The sequence below is a fragment of the Gopherus flavomarginatus genome, chromosome 2 (assembly GCF_025201925.1).
Source record: "Gopherus flavomarginatus isolate rGopFla2 chromosome 2, rGopFla2.mat.asm, whole genome shotgun sequence".
Lineage (NCBI taxonomy): Eukaryota > Metazoa > Chordata > Testudines > Testudinidae > Gopherus > Gopherus flavomarginatus.
In genome coordinates, this window is record NC_066618.1 from 239500374 (window position 1) to 239517406 (window position 17033).

Genomic DNA, 17033 nt, shown 5'->3' on the forward strand with positions numbered 1-17033 from the left:
GCTAACTACTAGAATCAACAGGTGGCATAAAGAGATACAGGGCATATCTGTATGAATATATAGTATTTGATTTGGATGTTAAAGAACAACCCAATCTTTTCTGTTCATGTTACATCTGGAATAATTGCCATTCAGAATTTTTATTACATAGCTATTACTATTCTTAGCTAGTACATTTTCACTTTCCTTGCATAAGGCATTTAGGTTTTCTTGAAAGTTAATTAATAAATTACAGCCTCTGAATTGAATGTAAAATTGCTGAGACTTTGAAGCAAAATATCAATTTTAAAACATTACAAGTGTTTTTCTGATTCATGTTTTTTCTGTCCTAGCAACTGAAGCACTTTCTGATTATATTTAACTATTAATGCCTGGCCTTTTCTATCTTTGTGGATATTTTCTTCTTGTAAAATTGTACTTCATAAATAATAAGCAACACTTCAGTGTGAATTCTTATTCTAAATATTAATTATTTAAAATAAGTCTAGGTGTAATTTGAGGCCCCAATCCTTCTGAGAGTTATGTACATGATTAATTTTAGGTCTGCATACATGCTTCTATATGTGTAGGTCCAAAGTTAATCATGTATATTAGTGTTAAGTCTAAACTTAAATGTGTGTGAAGTGTTTGCAGGATTAGAGCCATTTAGCAGGATTGATACACTTTTAAAAATTGCTACTGAAAGGCTTTTTGGGTGAACAGAGTTTGAAAAAAGACTGTATTGGAGATTGGGAAATACAACTGAATGTTGTGTGGGAAATAGAAATAATGCTACTGTAAAATGCTTAGGTTTCTGAGTTAGTGTCAACATATACAACTTTCAGCAACTCAAATGCATTAATTATAGAGGGTCATTGATCGGATCCTTAGCTTTCATAAATCAGCATAGTTCCATTGAAGCCAGTGAAGCCACACCCTTATATACCAGCTTGTTATCTGACCCTTTGATGCATCATGCCTTCCACTCACTGACCATGCAGTGAGTCTGCCCAGAAGTTAATACAGACATAGTGAGATTTCTTTCTAGCAACTATTTTCATTTTTAGAACCTTAAAGTTGTTTTTAGGGAAAGGTGGGTAGGACCCTCAGATGACATTTATGCACACCAATATTTTTCTTTGTTTTCAGACTGGCAAAATTTTCCACTACAAACCATTCAGAAAACATGATTTAATTATAAATGTTCAACTAGGTGCAAGATATGAAGTATCCAATATAAAGACCCAAAAAGATATCCATTTCACAAAGATGATTTAGAACGAGAACTAAAAAAAAAGGGGGATGTATATTCGGCGTGATAATGCAGCTCTATATAGATATACCATAATAATGTCAGGGATACTTTTAGTGAGCCAAAGGCTAGTCTGGGTTAAACAACCAAAGTTTCTGTGTTAAGTAAGGAAGATTATTTTTCTGATAATTTTGGTATAGCTTATTGTCCACTATTATATGAATTCTTGAGTGGATGCGATAAAAGTTTAAAAAAGCCTTTAAACCATGAAACACGTAGTTGAATTCATGTGATTATTACTGATGTACTTTTTACTTGTTTATTTTACTAATTACTTGACTTTTTATACGAGTATTTAGTTAATTAAATTATCTGAAAAGCTATAGGTAACAGCAGTCAAGACAAAATTTCAGGAAATTGCAGGCACTTCTTAATGTTCAGACTATTCATCTCAGAAAGAAATAAGGTGGGTTTCTGAGGATGTTTAAACTAAAGAGGTATTTTTTGCCTTTGCTTAGAGTTTCAGCAGGAAATGGAACCTAAGCTTAGCTGTCCAAAGAGATTACGACTTCACATCAAGCAAGACCCTTGGAACCTTCCCAGCAGTGTCCAAAATCTTGCACAGAATATCAGAAAATTTGTTGAAGGTCAGTAAGAAAAACCTAACCCTCAATAAACTCATAGCTAATGAGGGAAGGGGGAGGAAGGATATAACAAGTTTATGTTGTCCTTGAGGCCAGGTCTGCAGAGTAGCATGTAGCCAATAGGAAATTTCTAAGTTCCAGCACAGCATGTGATCTCAGTAGCAAGACTAATGGAGAGTAGTTTAAATCAGAGATTCTCAAATTATGGGTTATGCCTCCCTCGGGAGGTGTGGGCCTGCAGCAGGGGAGGTGCCTGTTGCCTGTCTTTTGGCCAGGGTGTGGGGCTGCATGTCAGAGTGAATCCAGAACTCTGCTCGGGCTGGGAAGGGGCAGAGGGAGCCAGGGCTCCACCCAAGGAGCAGTGCAGGAATCGGGGCATACCAGGGGGCAGGGATACCAGGGAAAGCAGCTTGCAGGTGCTACTCTGCTCCACCTAGGGCTATGCTTCCCAGTGTGACCCTGCCTGCTGCAGCGCAGTAGCTCTCCTACTTCCCCATGCTCCCCCCCTCAGCATCACAGGACCTCTCATGCCCCCCATTTTATTCCCATGCTGATGCCCAGCTCATATAGGGCTCCTCCATCTCCCCTAGTGCTCCTCCTTTTGGTTGAAGCACTCCCTCCAGCATCCCAGGGGCTCTCCTCTATCCCCATGTGTCTCCTCTTCTCAGCCCTGCCCTGCAGTGGTGGTGTTGTGGCTCCCCTCCTTCTCCATGGTCCCCACCCCCATCACAGCCCTGTCCTGCAATATCCTGGGGGATTTACGTCATTCACTGCAGGGCTACCACTCATTCCTGGGCAGTGGGGCTGGGTGAACTGGGCTTACCAGAAAGGCTCTTTTTCTGGTCTTCTGAAGCTGTTCATTTCTGGGTCAGTGCCCCCATCAAAGTGACAGCCCTTGTATGAAGTGGGCTCTGAACTCTGCTGAGGTCCTTGGTGTCACTTTCCTCCCTGTTCCCGGGGAAGAGCCAACAGGGGTCAGGATCCCTGTGGCTGTTTAGGTCAGGTCTTAGGAGGATCCAGGACCCTGTCCTGTTCTTGTTGGAGTGATGCACTCCCTCCTCCATGGTAATCATGTAGTTCCAGCTGGTGACAGCGGTGGTCAGTACTGGCTACTAACTCAGCATCCTCTTTGGCTTCTTGCTGCACTGGACCTACACGGAGCTCCTGGGGCTTGCAGGCTTGTGAGTGCCACACTCTGGCCCCCATTCTGCCCGGGAACTCTGCTGCCTTCACATGATGGGCCACATGCACTAAAGGGGGCCCCTGTTCCCTGCCTGTAGGCTCAGCAGCCCCTGTGAGACCTTGTCTCTTCATCCTTGGGCCCCAGAGAAGTGAGGGTTGGGGAAGGTGTCGCACAGTAAGTGGGGACTATGATGACCTAAAGTGTTTGTGCAGTTTAATCACTGCTGCAATTTGTACTCTTTGTAACAGAAGTGCAAGATAACACACTTTTACTTTTATAATTATATTGATCAAAGCTCTTTTACTTTATTACTTGTATCTTTGCAAAATATAGGATTTTCAGTAATTTGTGTTGTTTTAATGAACTGTGGAGAGGTGCAGTGTTGTTTTTATTAGCTTGGGGAAGCTCACTATGACAAAATCTGAGAACACCTAATTTAAATAGTATCTCTGGGGTAGCTAAGGAGGGGTGCCAGCAGAAGCTTCGGAGGCCAAAGGGAATATTGTCTTCTCTGAGTAGCAGGCGCAAGGGGAATTTGGACCCTTAGATGAAATTGCTGAGTGATTCAAACACCTATTGAAGTTAGTGGTCCTGATTCTGGTCCCACTGAATTCAGTGGGAACACTGACATTCAAAGGGATCATAGCTGGTTTATTGAACTTGAGCGTGCATTTCACAGGACATGCTCAGCACTTTTCAGGACCTGCCTTTTTGATTGTGCTGTTTGATAGGGAAGCAATGGAAAAGAGAAGCTTAAGGGATTTATAAACTATGCAGTGGAATATTGCAACATGCCTCTCTTTGTGGGAACCAAAGCCAGATGTAGGTTGCTTCAGTCTAAGGTTAAAATTATTTGTTGGTACATTTAGCAGCTTCATTTTATTGGCTAATTTCCATGACATCCCATGATGAAACTGCTCAATTTCAAACTGCCAAAAGAATTTGTGATATGCTCTATAAATATAAACTTTAAAAACCATAAGAACGGTCGTACTGGGTCAGACCAAAGATCCATCTAGCCCAGTATCCTGTCTTCCGACAGTGGCCAATGCGAGATGTCCCAAATAATACCCTATGGTATTGCTAACTTTAGATCCTCTGAGGTCTTCAGACACTGGGATAGAAAAGTCCAAAACCACACAAATCTCTCCTCCATTTAGTACAAATCACTAAGGTCAAAATCTGTGAAATCTAGGAAGCCACGTCAACAAAATACATGTTTATATTGTAATGGCTACCACAGAATCAACAGGGAACAGACTGTTTTCAAAAAAATCTCGCTCCTAGCAAAAACCAAAACCCAGGTACATTCTAGCATTAATCATGGACGGTGTAATGGTTTTGAAGAAGTGAAAACTTAAGTTTTCACCAATCATTTATCACTCTCTTAGAGCCTGTCGGAGCTCAGCAGGCCATTCTGATGTGACTAGTTTGTCCATAAATGACTTAAATAAGCTTATGCCCACCTCAAAATTGGTCCTACGAATCTCACCAAGATTGTTCAAATAAATCTTGTTTTAAGTTTATTGGAAAAGTTACTTCCTTTTTTAGAGCGTTTTAAAGAAAGGTTGAATGGGGTCCAAATGACCTCCTGCTTCTGCATAATACAGAGTTTCTCTTTTCACAACACTGTCATTAAATAACTGTGATTTTATTAGACAGATCTTTGGTGCCTGGCTGGACAATAAATAAAAGCATAGTGTGTCAAATTGGCATTCTGCTGCAAAAATGCAGATTAAAAAAATCAGTTAAGAATTTATTAAATCTTTATTTTTAATGACTAATTTTAAAGTAAATGTTGTGCTTGTAAAAGATGCTGAGTTATGACATCTGAAGAGTGAAGCCCTCTGTCCACACAGATGCTACTGAAGCCCAGGAGCATGAGCTTCCTTATATTGCCCTACCAATGTGTCCCAAGCATGGTCTGAGGATATAACTCTGGAAGTGAAAAGATATCCCACTCTCTGTCCATTCCATCCATGGCATCTGATAATTATCTAATAGAAAATTGCAGCAATCAGCTCTCATGTGACTTCTTTAACCAAATTCATCATTTGTTAATAAATTTAGTCACTGCTGTCTTTGCCTGGATCCAATTAAATAAGTCTGTTCCCCATTGCCAGTCCCTTCAGCCATGTGCTCTACTTATTTTTTTCATTTTGAATTTGAAAAAAAAAGTTTTAATTGATTTCTCAAAAATTATTCTAATATCTCATGAGTGTTCATAAAAACCACTCAGGGGATCCTGGGTAAGACCCATCACCCCTGTCCTTACACCAAGTAATAGGGGTGGTGTGATGAAAAGGGGCTGTAAGAGCCCAGCTCCCCATGAGGCTGGCAGAGGCACTATCAGAGTCAGCCATAAGGCTGGCTTTGGAGGACCCTTTACAAGTTCTGGTGAAATGGGTGAGTCAAGGGTGTGGCTGCAGCACAGAGTATTGCAAGATTCTGTGCAGTGCTGTGACCCATAGGGCAGCCTGGGGAAGATGTTGTTACTTATACAGCCCTGGGAGCCCGTCTAAGTTGTGTTGTGGGTATCTCCAGCCCTAAGTAGTCCAGGATCAGGAGAGCGCAAAGCAGGCTTAAAGCAACTTTCAGAGTCTCTTCCCCTGGGCTGCAAGTTCTGTGCATCTGACGAAGTGGGTATTCACCCACGAAAGCTCATGCTCCAAAACGTCTGTTAGTCTATAAGGTGCCACAGGATTCTTTGCTGCTTTTAAGTTCTGTGCTGTGCCTCTGTTCATGCTATTTGTTGTCTCCACAAATGATCAAGGAATTTAGCAGACAGGCTAGCCAGCCTGCAGCTCCATTTTGGGATATTTCTGACTGAAACTAATATGAGGTTTGAGCAGCGAATTTAAAGTTACTTGACCTCTCCCTTTTGCTCTTTTATGTATCTGATTCAGAAAGAACAAAAATTGGTCCCTAATTCATTTTTATATTTTGCATTTTAAGACAAAAATTATTTCAAGCGAAAAGCTGAATTGAACTTCCTCCCAGATCTGTGTTTCAGTGGTCAGGCACAAAACACAGAGTCAGTCAAAAAATTATTAATGTTTTTTCTATTTAGTATTTAAAATATTTTGTATTTGCGCTCGATGTGGCTGGTTGAAAGTGTTGTCATACAACTTAGCAAGCCCATCCTTGGTTAGGCCATTAGTGTACTCTTTAAATGAGCGCTTTCAATAGAATTTCAGTTATAAGTAGATGAATCTTCATATTTCTACATAAGCAGAAGTTAAGTCACTATAATAAATAGGGAGAAAAGAGGACATTTATGTCTCTTGAGTCAGATTTAGGTTTCTGTGGTAAGTAGATGAGGAAGCCCTCAAAGCCTCTTTGGTTACCACCTAAAGAAATGTTTAGTGATGAATAGAGGCTATAGTGATTGAAAACTTGTTTAACCATTATTGATGTTAACTAAGTGAATCCATTTATTGAAAACTGACTCCAGTGCTTAGATTGTAATAGAAAATTCAGAAGTGGTTGTATTTTCTTGTTGATGGGTCTGTTGCCTTCAATAACATGCTGTATTAAATTAGAATGATTCACTATTTAAAGCAGATGGAGATGTAGGAACCCCACAAAAGACATGTTTAACTTTTACATTGCAATGTTTTTTTAATTTCTGTTGTGTAATAAATAGGAAGAAAAGAGAAAATTCTTAATACCTTCAGGATGGTCTTTATAGTCTGTCAATGTTATTATTATTGGAATTGGATGAACACGTCAAAATATCCATGAATATGCACTCAGATTAAAAACAATAATTTTCCTGGGAAGTAAATAAAAAAACTTCTTGTTGACTTGATGTATAGAGGTGTGGTTTATTATAGGCTCACCAATGATCTGACTAGAAGGTAATCAGATTCTTGTCCTGAAATTAGGTCACAGAATTAGAGAATGTAGAGAATTCAATAATTTGTAAGGACCCTTGCGGTGTGTGGCAAGAACACTCATGCTGAGGACAAAGCCAAGGTTTAGAGGTTTTTATTAAAATAAAGGAAAAAGTCATCAAAGCTCAAAACCATAGAATCAAAAAAGAAATAATACAGTTCTATGAGTACCTGTGGTATCATTCCTTACAAAAGCTACTTTAGACTAGCATATTTACACCCTTTCTTGGCAACCTGGTGATGAGAGACGAAGGACCAGCCTTGTCTCTGGCATGCTAAATGAGTCGGATGGTCCAGGTTCCTCAATGCCCAGATGGTGGAGAGAAGGATCAAATGTAGAATATCTAAACTGTACTGCAAAATCTAAGCTGGTAGCTAAACAAAAGAGGAACTAAAAGAACCAAAAGAGCTAAACAAACTAAACTCCACATGGTAGTTTGCCCTCCTATAGGGTTTTGGCACTATTCTGAATATTCATGTCAGTGCCCAACCTTCCATACCCAAATCTTATTTCCTCACCCACACAAATCTTTGGGTACACTTACTCTATAGGCTTAATATGCATATTAGTAGCACATCCAGACATATTAATACCAATTATCTCATTCTCAAACCCATTACATTTGGCCTGAACGGCTACTTCCATGTTCTTGTTGTGGTTACCAGTGTGTCCCAGTCTAAGTCTAAAAGAGTAACAGGTAAGTCATTTATCTATGCGAAAGGTTACAAGCACTCATGCTAACTTGCTCTAGCTAATCATACAGGATACAGATCTGTAGGTTCCTTGCATTACAGCCAAATATAATGGAGCAATGTCTACAGAAATTATTCAGTACAAAAATATAAGCCAAAATAATATAATCAATCAAACCAATAAAGAAAAAACAGAATATATAATATAGCAAGCTAGCAGGCTAGCCCTATGGGCTACGGTCAAGATCTCTTACTATTGAAACTTTTATCCTATAATATGGTTAACTAGAAGAGGGGGAAATCAGGCAGTACAAGTCAGCCTTGAAAGGCTAATAAATGGAAGGAATTTGTAGGAGAATTTATGAGACTGAATGAAGCACAGGTTCAAGAAGGATATTACTACACCCTAGGTAATTGGCTCAAGAAAAGGTGCAGACTCGCTTGTGGGAGAAAGTGGCTAGCCATACCAAGCTGGCAGACCAGGGAGCAGCAGATGAGAGCAGTAGCAGACCTGTGCAGATCCTTGAAGTTGAAGAGTTTGAATTTGATGTGGAAGAGATCAGAAGCCAATGCAAGGATTAAGGGAATAACATTATCAAAGAGGCAGAGAAGGATTAATTTAGCTGCAGCACATTAGATGGACATGAGGGCCATACTATGAGAATCAGCCAGCCCAGAGGGAATGAAGTTGCAGTAGTCAAGGTCAGATGACTCAGATAGGAGCCAGGATGTCAGCAAGAAAGATGGAATGGGAGGAACATTTTACAACATTATTAAGGAAAAACTGACAGGTCTTAATAGCCTGGATGTGGTGGAAAGCAGAGAAAGGAATTGAATATAACAGTAAGGGTGCATGATTAGGGTCCTCAATGATCTATAGAGTTTTCTACAGAGATAGAAAGGGGAAGGACTGAGAAACGTCTATGAGAAAATATTGAGTTCTGTTTTTATATTGTTCACTCTGAGTTGGTGACTAGATATCCAGAAAAAGATCAGAAGATCAGAGAGGCTGATGCCAAAAGTTTCTGGGCCCAGGAGTCAGAGAGGCAAATGCACCAGGACATAATGAGGCTTTTTAGGCAACAAACGCATATGCTGAAGAATCTTGCTAACGTACAGATCCAACAGTCATGTGCTCACCTTCTTTTACAATCAGTGGGGAACTCTATTTTAGCAGCTCCCTACATCTTTCTATGTGGCATCGTGGACCACAATCTTTCCTTTACTTCTCCACATGGGTGGACAGTAAGGAATACTACAGCTTCACATACACTGAACTGTGAGAACCATGGTTTGTGTATGTTTGGTTGAAATTGATTGAAATGGGGACACATGTTTTCTAGCATTCTATTTTTAAAGTTCTGCTCTGCTAATGTATTTTATAAGTTTGCTTTGTATTGTTTTTTAATTGCAAATTATTTTTGCACTGGTTTTGTTACACAATACATTTTTAGTTTTGGAAATTTCATCTTTATTGCTTCATAGCAGATTAGCAAAATGCCTGGTGCTACTGAAAGCACACATTAATTGTAATTGAACAGGACCACAGGACTATAGGTTTCAATGCAAAACATGTAATAATTATAAATATAGAGTAAGCACCGCATAATTCATAGGTTCATTAAAAGAGATAATGTGATATTCATAAATGTATACCAAGCACTAAACTGTTCCTAGCAACTCCCAAAACTTCAGGACCTGGTAAAGCAATGTCCAGCACAGCATATTACTGTGTTTGACTGATAAATGCCCTTTCAGGACCTGCCTGAGCAGCATAGCTCCACGTTGATTTCTTGTAATAGCCCTTGTGTCTGGCTGTTCAAAGTCAGCAGACAACTGCTCCACTTCTACTCTGGTAACAATTTTTCCACCCTTGCCTCACAGATATTATGCAGGACACGACAGGCAGCTGCAACCATTGCAATGTTTTTCTCAGTGAGATAGAATCTAATAAATAAACATCTCCAGCACCCCTTCAATCTACTGAAAGCACATTCAACTGTCATTCTGCAACTGCTGAGACAGTAGTTGAACCTTTCCTTGGCATTGTCAGGGTGACCAGTATATGGCTTCATGAGCCAGGGAAGCAAAATGTAGGCTGGGTCGCCCAGAATCACTATTGGCTTTTCAACATTGCCGATGGTAATCTGCTGGACAGGAAAGAATGTCCCAGCTTGCAGCTGTCTGAACAGTCCTGTATTCTTAAAGATGCAAGTGTCATGCATCTTTCCTAACTAACCCACACTGATATCAGCGAAGCGTCACTGGTGATCCACCAAAGTTTGAGTAACCATAGAATAATAGCCCTGTCTGTTGATGTACTCTGTTGCAAGGTGGGCTGGTGCCACAATCGAGAAATGTGTGCCTGTGATGCGGTGTTCACCCCACACAGGACTGGAAGGAGTTAACATGGCCAGATAGACCTGTTAACTCCACAAGCTGCAGCTGGAGGAAGAGCCAGGGAGCAGGCATAGATTGCAAGCAGGCTTAGCTGGGACAGAAGAGGTGGGGCCTATAAAACGAGGAAACTGGCAAGAGACTGGGGCTGCAGTCATTCCCTGGGAGAAGGGAGGTGTGTGTTGAGCTGGCAATCCGAGAGAGGTGGAGTGGTCAGGAAAGCAGGAGAGGGCTCAGGGAAAAGCAGTAAGAGGTAGAAGGGAACAGACTTTGACTGCTGACTAGATGGTTCCTGAGCCAGAACCCAGAGTTAGAGGGTGGCTTGGGTTCCCCTGCCAGACCCTGAGGGAGTAGCACTACAAGGTAGTAAATGGGAAAATTGCCTAGGACTGCTGAAGGAAGGATGGAAATACACTGAGTGACCTGGCTGGAGGGTTGAGTTATGAAGAGGACGCTACGGTTCCTGGAGTGAGAGAGGGACTGCAGACCAGAGAGAGAGATGGAGAGACTGCATGCAACTGTGGGAGGGGCGTTGACTTGGTGAGCACCACCCTGTCACAGTGCTGTCTGTCGCCCCACCATAGTTCAAGAACTCCATAGCTGCAAATCCATCCACAATGCCCTGCACATTGCCTAGCTTCACAGTCTTGCACAGTCTCAATGGCCCTGCATACCTGCATTTCTCCTGTGGATTTTCCAACTGCAAAATGACTTCCCATTGACCGGTAGCAATCTGGCATTGCAATCTTCCATAGTGTGACCGTCACTCACTTCTCGACTGTCAATGCAGGTCTCATTCTGGTGTTCCTGCACTGGAGGGCAGGGGTGAGTGTGGGATGCAGAAAGGTGGTTTTCACATCCATAAGTTCTGCAGTCACTGTTATTTCAGACCTGCAATACGATGCAATCCCACCTGTCAGTGCTTGTTTCTAGAGTCCAGAAGTGATGCCCCATTGCCTGCTCCAAGGATGCCACCAATAATCTTGAATTTATTTTCACTGTGTCCTTTAACAATCTATCCTCAAAGAAATCATAATGTGCGTTCTTGTTGTGGTACTTCCTGTGACTCTGCAAATACTGGAGGACCGTTAGTCCTGTGCCATGTTCATGTCAGTAGTGCAAAGTTGTACAGGCTCCATGTTCCTGTCGGATGGTGGACAACAAAAAGTGCCACATGAGTTTCTGGTATTTAAAAAACAGTTGTAAAAATTATGGGATTGGGATCAAGAAAGTTGCATGATGGCAACTTGCCCCCCTAAATCCCAGAGTTCCCTGTATGACTCATTTCTGTCCCACAACATATTGCGAAAATCCCCCCAAAGGCATTGAACTGGAGGGTGGCTCATGGCACACTAGGATACCTACCCATGGCACACCGCACTTTGCCTTGACATGAGTGTTTCTTCTGAATACGCAAAGCGCCGATGCGAGCAGCCAAGTATGCACATGCAGGAGCAAAAGACTGACTGCAGCAGCTTTACACCAACGTAGCTTATGTCGTCCAAAGTTTGTAACATAGATATGGCCTAATTCCTTTGTGCTCCTATTTGGGGCAGTGTTTGCATAGCTTTGCAACAAGGCCATCTGGACAAGGCATCAGCTTATGGCCAGGCCTTTGTGTGATTGCACTGCAGCTTCTTCTACAATCTCAGGATTTATGAATCTATAGAGTCATTGCAGGGAAGCATGAGCTGTCCTGACCATAAACTTCCTCTCATACAAATCATAATTAAAATGTTCTATCAATTTAATCAGAGCTAGGAGTTCTATTTAGGGATGCAATCATTTATTTCAGGAAAACTTAGACTTTTGTAATGGTAAGCTACCACCTCTCAGGTCTCTTGTGTTCTTGTGTCAGTACTGCCTCAAACTGAAAGCATTAGCATCTGTGTCCAATAAGAAAGGAGTTTTAAATCATAGATGGGCCACAACAGTTCAGTCACCAGAGACTTTCAATCCTGGAAATGCTTCATCACTCACTGCTGACGGCTGAAATGGTTTCCCCTTTTCACTCAACCAATATTCTCAATTGCAATATTGGCAAAAGTGAATCATCTATAAAAGGAGCCATAGCCCTTTAAAACATTGCACATCTGAGAGTGTCTGGAGAGTTGACCAGCTTTGTACAGACTCAATTTTCTTTTTGTCAGTGGAGATTCCCTCCTCACTAATTATGTGCCCAGAGCACATTACCTCTTTTTGAAACAACTCACATTTCTTTGGGCTCCATTTCAAAATGACTGCCTTCAGCTTCTCACAGACCACTTGTAAATTCTTTAGCTCCTGTTCAAATGTTTTAGCAGGTACCAGGATATCATCTATGTATAACAGACAGGCTGAAAGGAGCATTCCAGGTAATACCCTTTCTATTAGCCTCACAGATATGGCTGGTGCATTGCTCTAGACAAAAGTCATCACTTTAAATTGCCATAAGTATCACTCAGTGAAAGCATTTCCCCCCCGTCTTTTGGATACACTCCAACTTGTCAGTAGCCACTCAAAAGATCCTGTGCGAAAAACCAGATTGCACCTGCCACAACATCTAGAGTATCATATATTGGAGGTAATGGATAAGAATCCTTTAAAGTGACTTCATTCAATTTTCTATAAATCCACATAGAATTTGGTGCTCCCATCCTTTTTCCCAAGGAATTGTTGAAGACTCAATAAGCCTTCCTGGTACATTGCCTCGGTGGTCTAAGAACATAACATAAGAACAGCCATACTGGATCAGACCAAAAGGTCATCTAGCCCAGTATCTTGTCTTCTGACAGTGGCCAATGCCAAGTGCCCCAGAGGGAATGAACAGGTCAGGAAATCAACTGATCCATCCCCTGTTGCCCATTCCCAGCTTCTGGCAAACAGAGGCTAGGGATACCATTTCTTTCTATCCTGGCTAATAGCCATTAATGGATCTATTCTCCATAAATTTATCTAGTTCCTTTTTGAACCCTGTTATAGTCTTGGCCTTCACAACATCCTCTGGCAAGGAGTTCCACAGCTTAGCTGTGTGTTGTGTGAAAAAGTACTTTTTCTTGTTTGTAATAAATCTGCTGCTTATGAATTTCATTGGGTAACCCATGGGTTTTGTATTGTGTGAAAGGGTAAATAACACTTTTCTAATCATTTTTTCCACACCATTTATGATTTTAGAGACCTCTATAATGTCCCCCCACTTTGTAATCTCTTTTTTAAACCATTCCATACCTCTGTTTATCTTTATTGTCCTTCTCTGAACTTTTTCCAGTTCCACTATATCCTTTTTTGAGATATGGTGACTAGAATTGGATGCAGTATTCAAGGTGTAGGCACACCAGGGATTTATATAGTACCATTCCTGGTGTCTGATTTGTGTCCATTTATTTTTTTAAGTAGAAAGAATAAATGGACACAAATCAGACATCAGGAATGGTAACATACAAAAGCCAGTAGGAGAACACTTCAGTCTCTCTGAACATTCAATAACAGATTTAAAAGTAGCCATTCTTCAATAAAAAAACTTCAAAAACAGACTTCAAAGAGAAACTGATGAGCTACAATTCATTTGCAAACTTAATACCATTAATTTGGGCTTGAATAGGGACTGGGAGTGGGTGGCTCACTACAAAAGCAATTTTCCCTCTCTTGGTATTGATGCCTCCTCATCAGTTATTGAGAATGGACCACAACCACCCTGATCAAATTGGTCTTGTCAGCACTGGTTCTCCACTTGTAAGGTAACTCCCTTCTCTTCATGTGCCAATATATATTTATGCCTGTATCTATAATTTTCACTCCATGCATCTAAAGAAGTGTTTTTTTTTTACCCATGAAAGCTTATGGCCAAATAAATCTGTTAGTTTTTAAGGTGTCACTGGACTCATTGTTATTATGAAGCAGAGAGAGATTATAATAAAGAGGATAAGGGAAAGTTGCTGCAGCCTGTAATTCTAGTATAAGCAGGAGAACATTATTCATAGGAACCTTAAATGCTTTTGTATTCAGAGATTCAACAAATCCCATTGTAATGAGCTGCAAGAAATAGCCTCAACATAGCTACATACTTCAGATTATAAAATGTAATTTTCCACATACAGAAGCTTCAGTCACTAAGCAAAATGATCAGACTTCTAGACCCCAGTATATTAATCTTTAATGTGCCCTTAGGCTTCTTTTGTTCATCTGAAAACTAAGGTTGCTGAGGATGAGTTGTAGGCACATTTTCAAAAGTAGCCACTAATTCTGAGTGCCTTAATTCTTGTTTGCTTAACCTGAGGTACCATGGGCCTGATTTTCAGAAGTGTTGAAGAGTCAGAACTCTCTTTGAAGCGGCTGCTCAACACTTCTAAAAATCAAGCCCTAAATCTTGAATGTTGGACACCCCGAGTCAACAACCACTTCTTTAAAAATTGTGGCCTTTAATATATTTACTAAGTTCGCACAAAAGCCAACCTCTTGCATATCAGCTACTTAACCTAAGACAAAAGCTTTATACATTCATTGAAATTGCCTTAAAGGCGGTGAATGGCAAGACAGTGCAAAAGATAACTCCAAGTGCCTATTGATTCTAAAACCCTATCTAGTGAATGTAACAGAGGACTGGGACTTGAGGGACCTGGATTCAGTTCTCAGTTCAGCCACTTCTGCTGTCTCTGCAGTTTTCAATTATATGATCTCAAGGTCTCCATCCTTATTCAGTTCACAAGGCAGAGTGCTGAAGGGGAGGCACCAGACGGAGAGCTGGGTTCTGTTCCTGGCTCTGTCACAGACTTCTCATGGGATGTTGGGCAAGACTGTCATAAGTCATACACAAAAAGAGGCTGCAGTAATCCTGGCATTTCCTACCTTTCAGGTGCTTGACTTTGGACCCGTGGCATCCTCTTCATGTAATTTTTGGCATGTAATTTAAAGCTATGTTACAAGATACAACCACTGTACTAAAATCTTATGAATTGTTACTTTCAGGAAGACACACAAATTATATAACATATAATTAATTTTCATGTTTTGTACAGTCAGGGATCAGTATTTCCAGTGTACCACCAAGTTCATATAAGGCATATAAGCAGTAGTATTAAGTGTTTTATTTTACACTTGTGCACTTTGCTTTTACCATTTACCGCATACTCGTGGACTTAAAACAATAGTTAGCTATACACCAACCCCCACCATCTAATTTAAAAGGACATTATTATTGCTGCAAATCAAGCACTTAAAAGTTTAAAAAAATCCCAAATTAAGGCTATCTGTGTATCTTTAATTCAGTCCCTTGTGTATTTACATGATAATACAGTTATTAATTAAATGATCACATACTTTTTATTCCACTGGATTTTTAATAATGCTCTTTATGTCATTTTTTTAAATGTTCTAGGTTTTAAAAAATGCAAACTAAAAAAACACCCAGATAGTCTATCACTTGGGATCATACTGATGCCCACACAGTGCAGGTTACTCTATGGGGATGGCAAGTATGCGGTCTGGTCAGTGCTAGGTGTTGTGCGAGGGTTGAGCTTGCTCATTAAAGATGGAATCTTCGGAGACTTGAGCTGTTAAATTCTAGCAAGTCTTTGAGCATCTGCAAACTGATTTTTTTTCAAAGGCTTATAACTTGGCAAAATTTTAGCAGATTTTCACAGGAATGGCAATAGGCACATCCCTGATATGAAGTCCACCCTTCACCCACCCCACCGACACCGTATTTCAAGTTTCTTTAAAGTGTAGGCATGCTAGAGCTTTCCAAAGCAAAGGTTGATGAATTTTTTTTAACATTGAGAAATAATGTATTTTCTCCTAGCCTTATTCTTAGAATTGGTGAGCCATTTTGCCTAAAATTTTCCAAAAACATTCAGCCTGAATATTCACCATAGAAAATTTCAGTCCCAACAGACTTAATAATAGGTAGTGCTACCAGCCCCACCTAAAATAAATAGGAAAGACCTTCCATGTTAAATTTTGAAAATGCAAAGATTAGCTCAAATTTTGGGCCTCTATGTACTTTTGACATTACTTGACCATAATTATTGTTGTTTACTAAAAGCACAACATAGTTTAAACGGTTATGAAAAATTTAAAAGTATTCTTATTGTGTTGCCTTGCTTCAGGTCATAAAAATATTTAACTCATACTAAATTTTTGTACAACAAAACAAAAACTAAAATCCCTAAAACTGAGATTGCAATGGAATGAAAATGCTCCAGAGATAGATTTCTCATGATGTATTGATATACAGCATGTGAACATTGATTCTGAGATTTAAGAATAAAATGGGGAAAATGATTAAAATAGGGCTGGTCTTCTATGAGCAGAACTGAAATGAGGTGGAATTCCTTGTGCAAAAGATTTGGAGTGTTAAGCGAACAGCAATATAAACTGACCCTGCAGCTGCCTTTGCATGGATGGACCTGTGCCTCTGTGCAGTGCTGGTATGTGGGATCCTTGTGGCAGGGGTTGCACACAGGCATAGTAGTTCCACCGACATGGTTCTCTTTGCAGGATCGTAGACTTAGAATATGACTAATTTTCGCATCAAGTGAGATGTAAAATTAAGTTAGCTGTTATGGAAAATGAATCTGATTATTCTTTCTGATTACTGTAAAATCAGAATCTACATATGCATTATGATATTGGGGATGTTTTTGACTATGTCCTAAATCTTTGTGCTTTTTTCCAGAGGTGAAGACAAGAATACTTTTGGCACTCCTTGAATATACAGGTACTTTTAATGGGCTGGTTTCAGTCTGAGGTTTGGTTTTTCGTTTTCTTTTTGAAGCACTAGAATGTCTCTTCACAGATGTTTTATATTTGTGTTATGCACCCAAAGAAGAGGTAAGTGGAAGGGAGGAATGGAGGAAGGGAAGATCCCAAACCCATTGACCACAACTTGGAATGTGAAGTTTTACCCATACTATGTACACTAAGTGTTCCGGAAGGCATGGCAATTTAAAATGAAAACTCTAGTAAATGAGAGATGATACAAACTGAATATTTATGTTTGGTATGCAAAATAC

The 17033-nt window shown here is 40.2% G+C and overlaps 1 protein-coding gene across 4 annotated transcripts in view; it reads left to right on the forward strand.

Annotated features, from left to right (window-relative positions):
• Nucleotides 1–17033, forward strand: part of PREX2 (phosphatidylinositol-3,4,5-trisphosphate dependent Rac exchange factor 2) — a 307132-nt gene that overhangs the window by 198026 nt on the left and 92073 nt on the right. For 3 of the 4 annotated variants that reach the window (XM_050940505.1, XM_050940507.1, XM_050940506.1), the window contains exons 30-31: nt 1750–1878; nt 16697–16738. In XM_050940505.1, the coding sequence (XP_050796462.1) occupies nt 1750–1878; nt 16697–16738 (171 nt within the window). Of the gene's footprint in view, nt 1–1749; nt 1879–4871; nt 5178–16696; nt 16739–17033 lie in introns of those variants that run through there. The other variant, XM_050940509.1, reaches the window with a different exon arrangement.